Source organism: Coregonus clupeaformis, unplaced genomic scaffold (assembly GCF_020615455.1).
Source record: "Coregonus clupeaformis isolate EN_2021a unplaced genomic scaffold, ASM2061545v1 scaf0552, whole genome shotgun sequence".
Classification (NCBI taxonomy): domain Eukaryota; kingdom Metazoa; phylum Chordata; class Actinopteri; order Salmoniformes; family Salmonidae; genus Coregonus; species Coregonus clupeaformis.
The window spans coordinates 74,564-91,164 of NW_025534007.1; the positions used below are offsets into that span (position 1 = coordinate 74,564).

At 44.2% G+C, this 16,601-nt stretch overlaps 1 protein-coding gene across 5 annotated transcripts in view; it reads left to right on the forward strand.

Moving 5' to 3' along the window:
* pgghg (protein-glucosylgalactosylhydroxylysine glucosidase) overlaps positions 1-12,951 on the forward strand; it is a 29,883-nt gene extending 16,932 nt beyond the window's left edge. For all 5 annotated transcript variants that reach the window (XM_041836860.2, XM_041836861.2, XM_041836862.2 and 2 more), the window contains 5 exons: positions 31-164; positions 9,203-9,298; positions 10,797-10,894; positions 12,012-12,235; positions 12,712-12,951. In XM_041836860.2, the coding sequence (XP_041692794.2) occupies positions 31-164; positions 9,203-9,298; positions 10,797-10,894; positions 12,012-12,235; positions 12,712-12,788 (629 nt within the window). In that variant the 3' untranslated portion in view covers positions 12,789-12,951. The remainder of the gene's footprint in view (positions 1-30; positions 165-9,202; positions 9,299-10,796; positions 10,895-12,011; positions 12,236-12,711) is intronic.
* Positions 12,952-16,601: the final 3,650 nt, after the last annotated feature.

The following is a 16,601-nucleotide window of genomic DNA, read 5'->3' on the forward strand; positions in this document are numbered from 1 at the left end:
GAGTCTCCGCTTTATTTGACCTTCTCCCAGGACAATTTGTGAAGCAGGCTGACACAGTGATGCTAGGATATCCCCTGGGTCTCCCTATGACCCCTGAGGTCAGGAGAAATGACCTGGAGTTCTACGAGGCTGTTACAGACCCCGGTGGACCAGCTATGACTTGGGTACGTTACATAGTGATACTACCATGCACTGCCAAGAAAGGATCAATGTATCAACTGTACTGATGAAGGGTACCTACCTACAAAAGGACTTTATAACACATCATAACGCACACATAACCCATACATTCGTAAGCAGTACATAAGCATTTATTTTCTACTACTTATGAATAAAGTATGTGTGTATTATGAATGTGTTCTGAAATCCTTACTGGTACTTCCGCTAGAAGAGTGTAATTCAGTTGGATGTAGAAGAGTGTTACTCAGTTGGATGTAGAAGAGTGTTACTCAGTTGGATGTAGAAGAGTGTTACTCAGTTGGATGTAGATGAGTGTTACTCAGTTGGATGTAGAAGAGTGTAATTCAGTTGGATGTAGAAGAGTGTTACTCAGTTGGATGTAGAAGAGTGTTACTCAGTTGGATGTAGAAGAGTGTTACTCAGTTGGATGTAGATGAGTGTTACTCAGTTGGGGATGTAGAAGAGTGTAACTCAGTTGGATGTAGAAGAGTGTAACTCAGTTGGATGTAGAAGAGTGTTACTCAGTTGGATGTAGAAGAGTGTTACTCAGTTGGATGTAGAAGAGTGTTACTCAGTTGGATGTAGATGAATATAACTCAGTTGGATGTAGAAGAGTGTTACTCAGTTGGATGTAGAAGAGTGTTACTCAGTTGGATGTAGAAGAGTGTTACTCAGTTGGATGTAGAAGAGTGTTACTCAGTTGGATGTAGAAGAGTGTTACTCAGTTGGATGTAGAAGAGTGTTACTCAGTTGGATGTAGAAGAGTGTTACTCAGTTGGATGTAGATGAATATAACTCAGTTGGATGTAGAAGAGTGTTACTCAGTTGGATGTAGAAGAGTGTTACTCAGTTGGATGTAGAAGAGTGTTACTCAGTTGGATGTAGAAGAGTGTTACTCAGTTGGATGTAGAAGAGTGTTACTCAGTTGGATGTAGAAGAGTGTTACTCAGTTGGATGTAGAAGAGTGTTACTCAGTTGGATGTAGAAGAGTGTTACTCCGTTGGATGTAGAAGAGTGTAACTCAGTTGGATGTAGAATAGTGTTACTCAGTTGGATGTAGAAGAGTGTTACTCAGTTGGATGTAGAAGAGTGTTATTCAGTTGGATGTAGAAGAGTGTAACTCAGTTGGATATAGAAGAGTGTTACTCAGTTGGATGTAGAAGAGTGTTACTCAGTTGGGGATGTAGAAGAGTGTAACTCAGTTGGATGTAGAAGAGTGTTACTCAGTTGGGGATGTAGAAGAGTGTAACTCAGTTGGATGTAGAAGAGTGTTACTCAGTTGGATGTAGAAGAGTGTAACTCAGTTGGATGTAGAAGAGTGTTACTCAGTTGGATGTAGAAGAGTGTTACTCAGTTGGATGTAGAAGAGTGTAACTCAGTTGGATATAGAAGAGTGTTACTCAGTTGGATGTAGAAGAGTGTTACTCAGTTGGGGATGTAGAAGAGTGTAACTCAGTTGGATGTAGAAGAGTGTTACTCAGTTGGGGATGTAGAAGAGTGTAACTCAGTTGGATGTAGAAGAGTGTTACTCAGTTGGATGTAGAAGAGTGTTACTCAGTTGGATGTAGAAAAGTGTTACTCAGTTGGATGTAGATGAATATAACTCAGTTGGATGTAGAAGAGTGTTACTCAGTTGGATGTAGAAGAGTGTTACTCAGTTGGATGTAGAAGAGTGTTACTCAGTTGGATGTAGATGAGTGTAACTCAGTTGGATGTAGAAGAGTGTTACTGAGTTGGATGTAGAAGAGTGTTACTGAGTTGGATGTAGAAGAGTGTTACTGAGTTGGATGTAGATGAATATAACTCAGTTGGATGTAGAAGAGTGTTACTCAGTTGGATGTAGAAGAGTGGAACTCAGTTGGATGTAGTAGAGTGTTACTCAGTTGGGGATGTAGAAGAGTGTTACTCAGTTGGATGTAGAAGAGTGTTACTCAGTTGGATGTAGAAGAGTGTTTTGGATGTAGAAGAGTGTTACTCAGTTGGATGTAGAAGAGTGTTACTCAGTTGGGGATGTAGAAGAGTGTTACTCAGTTGGAGATGTTGAAGTGAAGAGTGTTACTCAGTTGGATGTTGAAGAGTGTTACTCAGTTGGATGTAGAAGAGTTTTACCTAGTTGGGGATGTAGAAGAGTGTTAATCAGTTGGGGATGTAGAAGAGTGTTACTCAGTTGGATGTAGAAGAGTGTTACTCAGTTGGATGTAGAAGAGTGTTACTCAGTTGGATACATTACATTATACATTTATACATTTACATTAACATACATTTGTGTCATTTAGCAGACGCTCTTATCCAGAGCGACTTACAGTTAGTGCATACATTATTTTATTTTTTCATACTGGCCCCCCGTGGGAATCGAACCCACAACCCTGGCGTTGCAAACACCATGCTCTACCAACTGAGCTACCTCCCTGCCGGCCATTCCCTCCCCTACCCTGGACGACGCTGGGCCAATTGTGCGCCGCCCCATTGGTCTCCCGGTTGCGGCCGGCTACGACAGAGCCTGGATTCGAACCAGGATCTCTAGTGGCACAGCTAGCACTGCGATGCAGTGCCTTAGACCACTGCGCCACTCGGAAGCCATAAGAGATGTTGAAGAGTGTTACTCAGTTGGATGTAGAAGAGTGTTACTCAGTTGGATGTAGAAGAGTGTAACTCAGTTGGATGTAGAAAAGTGTTACTCAGTTGAGGATGTAGAAGAGTGTTACTCAGTTGGATGTAGAAGAGTGTTTCTGAGTTGGATGTAGAAGAGTGTTACTCAGTTGGATGTAGAAGAGTGTAACTCAGTTGGATGTAGAAGAGTGTTACTCAGTTGGATGTAGAATAGTGTAACTCAGTTGGATGTAGAAGAGTGTTACTCAGTTGGATGTAGAAGAGTGTTACTCAGTTGGATGTAGAAGAGTGTTACTCAGTTGGATGTAGAAGAGTGTTACTCGGTTGGATGTAGAAGAGTGTTACTCAGTTGGATGTAGAAGAGTGTTACTGAGTTGGATGTAGAAGAGTGTTACTCAGTTGGATGTAGAAGAGTGTTACTCAGTTGGATGTAGAAGATTGTAACTCAGTTGGATGTAGAAGAGTGTTACTGAGTTGGATGTAGAAGAGTGTTACTGAGTTGGATGTAGATGAATATAACTCAGTTGGATGTAGAAGAGTGTTACTCAGTTGGATGTAGTAGAGTGTGTGATGTCACGAGAGGCTGTGTCCTGGAGGGACGTTACATCCCCCTGAGATGGCTGCAAACCCAGACAGCTATGGCTCCATCTGCTGGTATGGTCGGGAACTCCAACCCTCTGTGGCCAATCTTCCCACGCAGCTGAAACCAATAAGGGGGCTGATGGGCTGGAGTTGTTTGGAAGGGAAGAGACACGGTCTGGAGTGTGGGCTCTGGGAAGAAGAGAATTGTGTTATAATTTCGTTAGTTGCCGAAGACGGTTAATAAAATCCTTGTTTTGGTTGAACCTGGTCTCCCTGCACTACTTGGGCAATCCCGCTGAAAGCTGTGTAGCCTCTCGTGACATCACAGATGGTGGAGAATACGGGCACGCTCAAGCGTTAATAGTGCATGTCAGAGGAGGATACCGAAGGTTTGATCACCCAGTTTTCCAAGTTGGCCGTAGGCTCCCCGCCGACTGAAATGGAGGACATATTGAAAGCCCTTGTTGCTGGCCAGCAAGCCCAGATGCAAGCAAACGTGGCTCTCTTGGAGGAGCAAAAGAAAGCCAACCTTCTGAAGGCAGAGGAATTGCAGTTGCAGAGACAGAGGGTTGTCCAAAATACCCGCCCAATAAAGGCAAGTGACTTTATATCTAAGATGGGAGCTACCGATGACATTGAGGCATACCTGCATGCATTTGAGGCCACGGCCACTAGGGAAGCCTGGCCCAAGCAACAGTGGGTTGGTCTGTTAGCCCCCTTTCTAACCGGGGAAGCGCTGAATGCTGTCCGGGACCTGGGCCCTGACCAGGTTACTGACTATGATGCCCTGAAGTCTGAGATCCTCAGCAGATATGGACTCACAAAATTTGGTATGGCCCAGCGCTTTCACAGTTGGACCTTCCAACCAGACCAACCTCCTCGGGCGCAGATGCATGAACTTGTCCGAATCGCAAGGAAATGGCTGGATCCGCAGAGGAATACAGCAGCGGCGGTGGTGGAGGCCGTTGTGGTGGATCGTTACCTACGCGCCCTGCCTTATGAGGCAAAACGGTTCATCAGTCAACAGGCCTTGACCACAGCTGATCTGACCGTGGAAGCTGTGGAAAAGTACCAGGCCACAGCGGAGATGCTGAATGCTTCCCGAAAAGACCCCAGGAGTGCGGCCCCACCACAAATGGGAAGAACCCGTCCAAAGGACCCCAAGGTCTCGAACCCAGCCACGTCAGGACTTATCCCGGCTCCAGGGGTAGCCAGAAACCAGGCGGGTCCAAGAAGAGTACACCAGGAGGGGGAAACTCGACAGTGTTACCGGTGTGGGGAGATGGGACATATCTCCTGGCAGTGTGGGAAACCAGCCGATGAACCTATGCCCACTGCGGAGTCCTCCAGCTCAGCACCCACACACCGTGTTGCCTCGCTCTTGGGAGTCGTAGATGGCGGCCCAGATCGACCCCCCCACCTGCCCGGTAACTGTGAATCACCATGATGTGGAGGCCTTACTGGATTCTGGTAGCCGGGCCACCCTGGTGCGTAAGGATTTGGTGGGCCCAACGTGTCTGACCCCGGGGAAAGTCCTCCCAGTTTCCTGTGTCCATGGGGACACCAGAGAATACCCCATTACTGAACTTACAATGACCAGCACACGGGGAACCATACACACGACGGCGGGGGTGGTTGATTCCCTCCCCGTCCCTGTCCTAATTGGACGAGACTGTCCAGCCTTTTACCCACTCTGGAGAGAGTCTCAGGAGAGGATAACCCGAGTACCTCGGAAACGGAGAGGCAAGACTCATCCTGGGAAGGCTCCGGTGCAATCCTCCGAGTTACTCACTCCCGCCCGGGCTCTGATAGGGATGGCAGGTGCCCAGACCGACACAGAGACGGAGCTACAGAATCTGGACAAAGAACTGTCTGGTCTGAAGGGGACCGCTGAGAGGTATCGTTTGTTAAAGCAACAGTTAGACATGAAGACAGAAGAGTTAGATATCCTCCAGGCTAAACTCCAACAGAGCTCCTTCCCTAAGCAACAGGAGGAGCTGGAGAGGCTGCGCAGGACCATCGAGGAGTGTGAGGAGACCCTGCGCAGTAGTAAGGAGGTCCAGAAGAAGGCAGAGGAGAAGTACAAGGTGTTGGAGAACAAGATGAAGAATGCGGAGGCAGAGAGAGAGAAGGAACTGAAAGCTGCTCAACAGAAGCTAAACTCTGCTAAAACCAAGGCTGATGCGTTCAGTAAGAAACTCAAGGAGAGACAACAGGAGGCTGAGTCCCTGGTCCTAGAGGTGGAGGAGTTGAAGAGAGAGCAGGCTGGCAAGCACCACGGCAATGCGGACGCCCTCTCCCGGCGTGATGCCTTCTTCACTGCCTTTACCCGACGAGGACGTCGGTCCCGAGGAGGGGGATGTGTGATGTCACGAGAGGCTGTGTCCTGGAGGGACGTTACATCCCCTGAGATGGCTGCAAACCCAGACAGCTATGGCTCCATCTGCTGGTATGGTCGGGAACTCCAACCCTCTGTGGCCAATCTTCCCACGCAGCTGAAACCAATAAGGGGGCTGATGGGCTGGAGTTGTTTGGAAGGGAAGAGACACGGTCTGGAGTGTGGGCTCTGGGAAGAAGAGAATTGTGTTATAATTTCGTTAGTTGCCGAAGACGGTTAATAAAATCCTTGTTTTGGTTGAACCTGGTCTCCCTGCACTACTTGGGCAATCCCGCTGAAAGCTGTGTAGCCTCTCGTGACATCACAAGTGTTACTCAGTTGGGGATGTAGAATAGTGTTACTCAGTTGGATGTAGAAGAGTGTTACTCAGTTGGATGTAGAAGAGTGTTTTGGATGTAGAAGAGTGTTACTCAGTTGGGGATGTAGAAGAGTGTTACTCAGTTGGATGTAGAATAGTGTTACTCAGTTGGAGATGTTGAAGTGAAGAGTGTTACTCAGTTGGATGTTGAAGAGTGTTACTCAGTTGGATGTAGAAGAGTTTTACCTAGTTGGGGATGTAGAAGAGTGTTAATCAGTTGGGGATGTAGAAGAGTGTTACTCAGTTGGATGTAGAATAGTGTTACTCAGTTGGATGTAGAAGAGTGTTACTCAGTTGGATGTAGAAGAGTGTTACTCAGTTGGATACATTACATTATACATTTATACATTTACATTAACATACATTTGTGTCATTTAGCAGACGCTCTTATCCAGAGCGACTTACAGTTAGTGCATACATTATTTTATTTTTTCATACTGGCCCCCCGTGGGAATCGAACCCACAACCCTGGCGTTGCAAACACCATGCTCTACCAACTGAGCTACCTCCCTGCCGGCCATTCCCTCCCCTACCCTGGACGACGCTGGGCCAATTGTGCGCCGCCCCATTGGTCTCCCGGTTGCGGCCGGCTACGACAGAGCCTGGATTCGAACCAGGATCTCTAGTGGCACAGCTAGCACTGCGATGCAGTGCCTTAGACCACTGCGCCACTCGGAAGCCATAAGAGATGTTGAAGAGTGTTACTCAGTTGGATGTAGAAGAGTGTTACTCAGTTGGATGTAGAAGAGTGTAACTCAGTTGGATGTAGAAAAGTGTTACTCAGTTGAGGATGTAGAAGAGTGTTACTCAGTTGGATGTAGAAGAGTGTTTCTGAGTTGGATGTAGAAGAGTGTTACTCAGTTGGATGTAGAAGAGTGTAACTCAGTTGGATGTAGAAGAGTGTTACTCAGTTGGATGTAGAATAGTGTAACTCAGTTGGATGTAGAAGAGTGTTACTCAGTTGGATGTAGAAGAGTGTAACTCAGTTGGATGTAGAAGAGTGTTACTCAGTTGGATGTAGAAGAATGTTTCTGAGTTGGATGTAGAAGAGTGTTACTCAGTTAGATGTAGAAGGGTGTTACTCAGTTGGATGTAGAAGAGCGTTACTCAGTTGGATGTAGAAGAGTGTTACTCAGTTGGATGTAGAAGAGCGTTACTCAGTTGGATGTAGAAGAGTGTTGCTCAGTTGGATGTAGAAGAGTGTTACTCAGTTGGATGTAGATGAGTGTTACTCAGTTGAATGTAGAAGAGTGTTACTCAGTTGGATGTAGAAGGGTGTTACTCAGTTGGATGTAGAAGAGTGTTACTCAGTTGGATGTAGAAGAGTGTTACTCAGTTAGATGTAGATGGGTGTTACTCAGTTGAATGTAGAAGAGTGTTACTCAGTTGGATGTAGAAGGGTGTTACTCAGTTGGATGTAGAAGAGTGTTACTCAGTTGGATGTAGAAGAGTGTTACTCAGTTAGATGTAGATGAGTGTTACTCAGTTGGATGTAGAAGAGTGTTACTCAGTTGGATGTAGAAGAGTGTTACTCAGTTGGATGTAGAAGAGTGTTACTCAGTTGGATGTAGAAGAGTGTTACTCAGTTGGATGTAGAAGAGTGTTACTCAGTTGGATGTAGAAGAGTGTTACTCAGTTGGATGTAGATGAATATAACTCAGTTGGATGTAGAAGAGTGTTACTCAGTTGGATGTAGAAGAGTGTTACTCAGTTGGATGTAGAAGAGTGTTACTCAGTTGGATGTAGAAGAGTGTTACTCAGTTGGATGTAGAAGAGTGTTACTCAGTTGGATGTAGATGAGTGTTACTCAGTTGGGGATGTAGAAGAGTGTTACTCAGTTGGATGTTGAAAAGTGTTATTCAGTTGGGGATGTAGTAGAGTGTTACTCAGTTGGGGATGTAGAAGAGTGTTACTCAGTTGGATGTAGAATAGTGTTACTCAGTTGGATGTTGAAGAGTGTTACTCAGTTGGGGATGTAGAAGAGTGTTACTCAGTTGGGGATGTAGAAGAGTGTTACTCAGTTGGATGTAGAAGAGTGTTACTCAGTTGGATGTAGAAGAGTGTTACTCAGTTGGATGTAGAAGAGTGGAACTCAGTTGGATGTAGAATAGTGTTACTCAGTTGGGGATGTAGAAGACTGTTACTCAGTTGGGGATGTAGAAGAGTGTTACTCAGTTGGATATAGAAGAGTGTTACTCAGTTGGATGTAGAAGAGTGTTACTCAGTTGGATATAGAAGAGTGTTACTCAGTTGGATATAGAAGAGTGTTACTCAGTTGGATGTAGAAGAGTGTTACTCAGTTGGATGTAGAAGAGTGTTACTCAGTTGGATGTAGAAGAGTGTTACTCAGTTGGATGTAGAAGAGTGTTACTCTGTTGGATATAGAAGAGTGTTACTCAGTTGGATGTAGAAGAGTGTTACTCAGTTGGATGTAGAAGAGTGTTACTCAGTTGGATGTAGAAGAGTGTTACTCAGTTGGATGTAGAAGAGTGTTACTCAGTTGGATGTAGAAGAGTTTGACCTAGTTGGGGATGTAGAAGAGCTTTACCGGCCTCCCGAGTGGCGGTCTAAGGCACTGCATCACAGTATTGTGGCGTCACTACAGCCTGTGGTTTTATCCCAGGCTGTGTCACAACCGGCCGTGACCGGGAATCCTATAGGGCGGCGCACAATTGGCCCAGCATCGTCCAGGTTAGGGGAAGGTTTGGCTGGGGGGCTTTACTTGCCTCATCGCACTCTAGCGACTCCTTGTGGCGGGCCGGGCGCCTGCAGGCTGACTTTGATCGTTAGTTGAACGGTGTTTCCTCCGACACATTGGTGCAGCTGGCTTCCAGGTTAAGCGAGCGGGTGTTAAGAAGCGCTGCTTGGTGGGTCACGTTTCGTATGGACGCATGACTCGACCTTCGCCTCTCCCGAGCCCGTTGGGAAGTTACAGCGATAAGACAAGATCGTAATCACGAAATTGGGGTGAAAAAGGGAGTAACAAAAATATAAAATAAAATAAAATACGAGTTTGACCTAGTTGGGGATGTAGAAGCCCATTTTGAAGTGTGTTTGTCTCTGTGTTCTGCCAGGGCATGTTTGCAGTGGGCTGGCTGGAGCTGGGGGAGGTAGAGAAGGCGAGGAATCTACTCCAGAAGTGTTTCAAAAACATCCAGGGACCATTCCAGGTCAGAATTGGAAAACGCTCTCTCTCTCTCTCTCTCGCACACACGCACGCACAGACACACACACAGTCGTGGTTTTGAGAATGACACAAGTATTGGTCTTCACAAAGTTCGCTGCTTCAGTGTTATGAGATATTTGTCAGATGTTACTATGGTATACTGAAGTATAATTACAAGCATTCCATAAGTGTCAAAGGCTTTTATTGACAATTACATTAAGTTTATCCAAAGAGTCAATATTTGCAGTGTTGACCCTTCTTCTTGACCACAAGTTCTCAATGGGATTAAGGTCTGGGGAGTTTCCTGGCCATGGACCCAAAATGTCGATGTTTTGTTCCCCGAGCCACTTAGTTAACACTTTTGCCTTATGGCAAGGTGCTCCATCATGCTGGAAAAGGTATTGGTCGTCAAACTGTTCTTGGATGATTGGGAGAAGTTGCTCTCAGAGGATGTGTTGGTACCATTCTTTATTCATGGCTGTGTTCTTAGGCAAAATTGTGAGGGAGCCCACTCCCTTGGCTGAGAAGCAACCCCACACATGAATGGTCTCAGGATGCTTTACTGTTGGCATGACACAGGACTGATGGTAGCGCGCACCTTGTCTTCTCCGGACAAGGTGTTTTCCGGATGCCCCAAACAATCGGAAGTCCTCAGCAGTCCAATCACTGTACCTTTTGCATAATATCAGTCTGTCCCTGATGTTTTTCCTGGAGAGAAGTGGCTTCTTTGCTGCCCTTCTTGACACCAGGCCATCCTCCAAAAGTCTTCGCCTCACTGTGCGAGCAGATGCACTCACACATGCCGCTGCCATTCCTGAGCAAGCTCTGCACTGGTGGTGCCCCGATCCCGCAGCTGAATCAAGTTTAGGAGACGGTCCTGGCGCTTGCTGGACTTTCTTGGGCGCCCTGACGCCTTCTTCACAACAATTCAACCTCTCTCCTTGAAGTTCTTGATGATCCGATAAATGGTTGATTTAGGTGCAATCTTACTAGCAGCAATATCCTTGCCTGTGAAGCCCTTTTTGTGCAAAGCAATGATAACGGCACGTGTTTCCTTGCAGGCAACCATGGTTAACAGAGGAAGAACAATGATTTCAAGCACCACCCTCCTTTTAAAGCTTCCAGTCTGTTATTCTAACTCAATCAGCATGACAGAGTGATCTCCAGCCTTGTCCTCATCAACACTCTCACCTGTGTTAACGAGAGAATCACTGACATGATGGCAGCTGGTCCCTTTAGTGGCAGGGCTGAAATGCAGTGGAAATTTTGTGGGGGGATTAAGTTCATTTTCATGGCAAATAGGGACTTTGCAATTAATTGCAATTAATCTGATCACTCTTCGTAACATTCTGGAGTATATGCAAATTGCCATCATCAAAACGGAGGCAGCAGACTTTGTGAAAATTAGTATTTGTGTCATTCTCAAAACTTTTGACCACGACTGTACACACACACACATACACACACACACAGTATGTGTCACATTAATGTCTCTCTTTCAGGTATGGAGTGAATCATCTGATGGTTCTGGGGCGGTGAACTTTCTCACTGGTATGGGAGGATTCCTGCAGGCTGTTCTATTTGGTTACACTGGATTCAGGTCAGTTATATCCACCACCATACACATCACCTGGCTTGAAACCAAACTGTCATACAGTGGCATCAAAAGATGTACATTACCCTTGTATTCTGCTATAAAATTATATGTACCTACTTACTTTCTTAAAGACATTCTCCGGTACTTTTGTATACTTTTTAGACAGTAGTTCTGAAAGTAGCACTAACGAGCCAAAAGTGGTCCCCGACAATTGCGTACCATGTCACATAGGTGCAAATACAGTATGTGCACCACGTCATTTCTCTCTCTCTCTCCCTCTCTTTCTCTCTCTTCGTCGACTGAGCCGTTGGGCCTGCCCTGCAACCTCATTGGATAACGCTGGGCAGGCCTCTTGCTAGTTGTCACTCAAATGCGAGGGGCTGAAGCTCATTGGATAGAACTCCAATTGCTAGGGGGCTGGCCCACGTGGGGGGAAGTGTAGGGGAAATTGTGCAGCATAGCATCAAGAAAACAGTCGCTTTCAAACTAGGGATTTCGTGGCTAACCCCATGCCTTTAACCCCACGTCTTTAACCCCACGCCTTTAACCCCATGTCTTTAACCCCATGTCTTTAACCCCACGTCTTTAACCCCACGTCTTTAACCCCACGCCTTTAACCCCACGCCTTTAACCCCACGCCTTTAACCCCTTTAACCCCACGCCTTTAACCCCACGTCTTTAACCCCACGCCTTTAACCCCACGTCTTTAACCCCACGCCTTTAACCCCACGTCTTTAACCCCACGTCTTTAACCCCACTCCTTTAACCCCACGTCTTTAACCCCACGTCTTTAACCCCACGCCTTTAACCCCACGCCTTTAACCCCACGTCTTTAACCCCACGCCTTTAACCCCACGTCTTTAACCCCACGTCTTTAACCCCACTCCTTTAACCCCACTCCTTTAACCCCACGTCTTTAACCCCACGTCTTTAACCCCACGCCTTTAACCCCACGTCTTTAACCCCACGTCTTTAACCCCACGCCTTTAACCCCACGCCTTTAACCCCACGCCTTTAACCCCACGTCTTTAACCATTGGGACATAAGGCAACAATGAGCTCCTCAGTGCGAAGATCTGCAGGATGGACACTTACACTCTTTTTAATTTTTTCCTTCTCAGAGTACAGAAGGATTGTCTGGCCTTCGCCCCTCTCATCCCTGATGACATCACTCAGCTGTGTATCCGGGGTGTCAGTTACCTGGGCAACAAGATGGACTGGCTGGTGAGGGGACAGGAAGTTTACATCATACTGAGAGAGGAAGCAAAGCATGCTGGGAACACCGAACCCTGCGCTCTGCAGGTGGTCCTCAAGAACTCCGGGACCAAGATCCCTCTTATAGCAGGTAAACTTTATTCTATTCTATACTATTTGATTTTACTCTATCCTAACTCACAAATGCTGAAAGTGAGCCTTCAAATACTGTATGGATATTACAGTAAAGTTATAATTAAATACTGTATGGATATTATAATAAAGTTATCATTATTGTGTTGAAATCAATCATGTTATGCACACAAAATCTGAATCATGCACACAGATTCTGATTTTATCGTTGTTTTAGGGTTAGGAAAAAATCAGTAACACTTTACTTGAAACCTAGCGTCATAACATGTTATGAAACGGTCATAACCATGTCATAATATGTCATAACAGCTGTCATAACCTGTCATGATATGGTCATAACAGCTGTCATGACACATATATTTAGACCTTTTGCGACATATTTTGCATTATTTTATGGCTGCTTATGACACCTGGTTAATAAACATATTTGATATGATAATAAATAAAGGTCATTGTGTTTCTTTGTTTCCTCAGGAAAACCAGTGACTTTCCCACGGGAGTCCGGAACCATCTGTAAAGTGGATGGTGCCCTATCCTGCTGGCCCATGTGAGGACCATCCCTGTCAAACCCTATTGCCTTCTATCAACAGTGCCTTCAGAAAGTATTCACACCCCTTGACTTTTACCACATTTTGTTGTGTTACAAAGTGGGATTAAAATGGATTGAATTGTCTTTCTTTTTTTTTAAGTAAACGATCTACACAAAATACTCACAAAATACTCACAAAATAAAACACTTATATATCTTGACTAGATAAGTATTCAACCCCCTGGGTCAACACGTTACAATCACCTTTGGCAGCGATTACAGCAGTGAGTCTTTCTGGGTAAGTCGCTAAAGCTTTGCACGCCTGGATTGTACAATATTGTCCCATTATTCTTCAAAAATTCTTCAAGCGCTGTCAAGTTGGTTGTTGATCATTGCTAGATGGCCATTTTCAAGTCTTGCCATAGATTTACTTGCCGATTTAAGTCAAAACTGTAACTAGGCCACTCAGTAACATTCAATGTGGTCTTGGTAAGCAACTCCAGTGTATATTTGCAGACTGAACCAAGTTTTCCTCTAGGATTTTGCCTGTGCTTAGCTCTATTCCGTTTCATTTTATCCAAAAAAAACTCCCTAGTCCTTGCCGATGACAAGCATACCCATAACATGATGCAGCCACCACTATGCTTGAAAATATGAAGAGTGGTACTCAGTGATGTGTTGAATTTGCCCTAAACATAATTTCTTTGCCACATTTTTTGCAGTATTGGTTTATTGCCTTGTTGCAAACAGGATGCATGTTTTGGAAAATGTTTATTCTGTACAGGTTTCCTTCTTTTCACTCTGTCAATTAGGTTAGTATTGTGGAGTAACTACAATGTTGTTGATCCATCCTCTGTTTTCTTCTATCAATGTTTTCTTCTAAAACTGTAACAGTTTTAAAGTCACCATTGGCTTCATGGTGAAATCCCTGAGCGGTTTCCTTCCTCTCTGGCAACTGAGTTAGGAAGGACGCCTGTATTTTTTGTAGTGACTGGGTGTATTGATACACTATCCAAAGTGTAATTAATAACTTCACCATGCTCAAAGGGATAATCAATGTATGCTTTTCTTTCTTTCTTACCCATCTGCCAATACCCTTCATTGCGAACCATTGGAAAACCTCCCTGGTAACATAATTCCACTTTGACATTATGGGGTATTGTGTGTAGATCAGTGACACAAAATCTCAATTTATTCCATTTAAAATTCAGGCTGTAACACAACATGTGGAAAAGGTTAAGGGTTGTGAATACTTTCCTGAAGGCACTGAATCTATATGTCATGAAGTGAGTCCCAAATGGTACCCTATTCCCTTTATAAAGGAAGTAGCGTCGTCGGAGTCGGAATGGCCCATAAGGCAGGAGCCTGTCTCCTGTTTCTGTAGCTTGAGGCAGCTTGACGTACAGCTCCGCCCCCTGGAAAGGACGCTAGTCTATCGCAGGGCCCATAGCCCATCGGGCTCTGGTCAAATGTAATACACAATATATGGAATAGGGTGTTTATTCCTGGTTTATTCATGCACTGGAAATGATTTTCTATGTATAACAAGGATTTCATCTATTGTGCTTAAACCATGTATTTAGTGTGACTTACTTGATTTGTCATTCACATCTCCCGAGTGGCGCAGTGGTCTAAGGCACTGCATCGCAGTGCTAGCTGTGCCACTAGAGATCCTGGTTCGAGTCCAGGCTCTGTCGCAGCCGGCCGCGACCGGGAGACCCATGGGGCGGCGCACAATTGGTCCAGCGTCGTCCAAGGTAGGGGAGGGTTTGGCCGGCAGGGATGTGGGTTTGTTTCCCACGGGGGGCCAGTATGAAAAAATAAAAAATAAAAATAACATGTATGCATTCACTAACTGTAAGTCGCTCTGGATAAGAGCGTCTGGTAAATGACTAAAATGTAAATGTAAATGTACTGTATGTGTGTAGAGATGGATCAAATGCCTTTTTATACTAGTATACTTAAGCTGCAATAAAATATACATTTGTTATGACAATATTTACTTTTCGTGAGTGCTCTTTTTCATCAAAACGTCTTGCAGCACTCATTGGAAAATGAAAGAAGAACTTGTGATTGTAATTTGTTTGACCATCCATACCAAATATTTCAACCCACCTAGGCTTTGGGTCTTTATCTTAGCGGACCTCAAACAAAAACCAAAGCTGCATTTCCTCAATTTTTGTTGCATGGGCTTGTAAAAGGAGAGTTTGTTTTCTTCAACTGTGATAAACATAAAGAAAACATTTTCCCGAGTCTTACTCCCTAAACATGCTTAGACTTCATGACACTATATGAATAATATTAGATTTGCTGCTATATGAATAACATCAAAGAGACAAAGATTGTTATATATAGCCTACAGTTTACTAAAGAGCAGGGATCATCAACTAGATTCAGCCGCAGGCCGATTTTGTCTTGAGCAGATGGTCGGGGGCCGGAACATAATTACAAATAATTTTTTAGACTACAAATTGACCGCAAGAATCCAAACAGATATAATGTTTAACTAAAACATAATCATTTCAAACCTTGTTTACATTTGTATACGATCACATCGTGTCTCTATTATGCGTGGGAATACTTGGGAACAGATTTCTTAAATTAAAATCACTTGGAGCTGATTTACTGGTGGTTTTATTTACAGTATTTTATGTCCAACAATTACAATTCCACAGAAAAATATTGGGTTTTGGGATAAACGCCGAAAATAAGGTCTGAGGTTAACACAGGCTTATGAGATCTTATACGTTTTGTGTAAGGGTGTGTGTTTGTGTTTGTATGTGTATGTACGTGCATACACACACACACACGCACACACACATACATACACACAATTTAGTCCCTAATCATATAAAATGTACACCAAATAATTATTCTATTTCTTGCAATAATATAGGCTCTTTTTGTTATTTTCTTTCTGTTCAGTCTGTGAGATCGGTCACATTCAATGACTTGATCTCAATGCCGCAAAGGGAGAGGGGGCCATCAGAAAGAGAGTGAAGCCACCATCGTATAACCTAACAAGTGAGCAACACATTGAATATATTCAAACAAAAAAATCATCCAGCAAGCATCCAGCCAAGCAAGCCAGCTGGTACCCGGGCAGCAAGCAACCGAAAGGGAAAAAAAAGCAGGGCAAGAGAAGCAAATCACCTTGCAAAGTCTGCAACACCCACTATGGTGACCCAAATGACCCTAAGGCTACTGAGGAATGGTTAAAATGTGTTCCATGTTCTGCCTGGTTTCATGAGAGCTGTGGTGAAGACAATGGTATCTGTGCTGACGATGGTTTCAGGTTTGCAAAGACTGTGTTTGAAAAGTTTTCACACAAACATATCAGTTAATAATTTGGAATGTGAATTTTTGTATTTTTGTGAATTGCACATTTTGTTCTAAATGTGTTGTTCACACACACACACACACACACACACACACACACACACACACACACACACACACACACACACACACACACACCACTGACAGTTCACTGATCTATGCTGTTCCAAAATGGATTTTTTTAATTGCACATTTGAATATGTGGGTTTGTACCCAAAATGTTTTTAGAATGGCACATATGAATTTTTGTTTAATGCAGTTTAAATGTTATGTGGCTGTATAAGCAACTGTGTTTTAAAATTAAAATTGATGATAAATGACTATTTCCCTTTGGAGTTTGACTGGCCCATTTTACCCGAAGCTGTGGCCCATTTTACCTGAAACTGCTCATGCAACAAAATGTTGGCAGAGCTGATGTTTCAAGAACTGTAGGGCCTAAATAATTATATTTTATTAAATAATTTCAACACAAGAAAAGGAAAAAAGGGAATTTTAA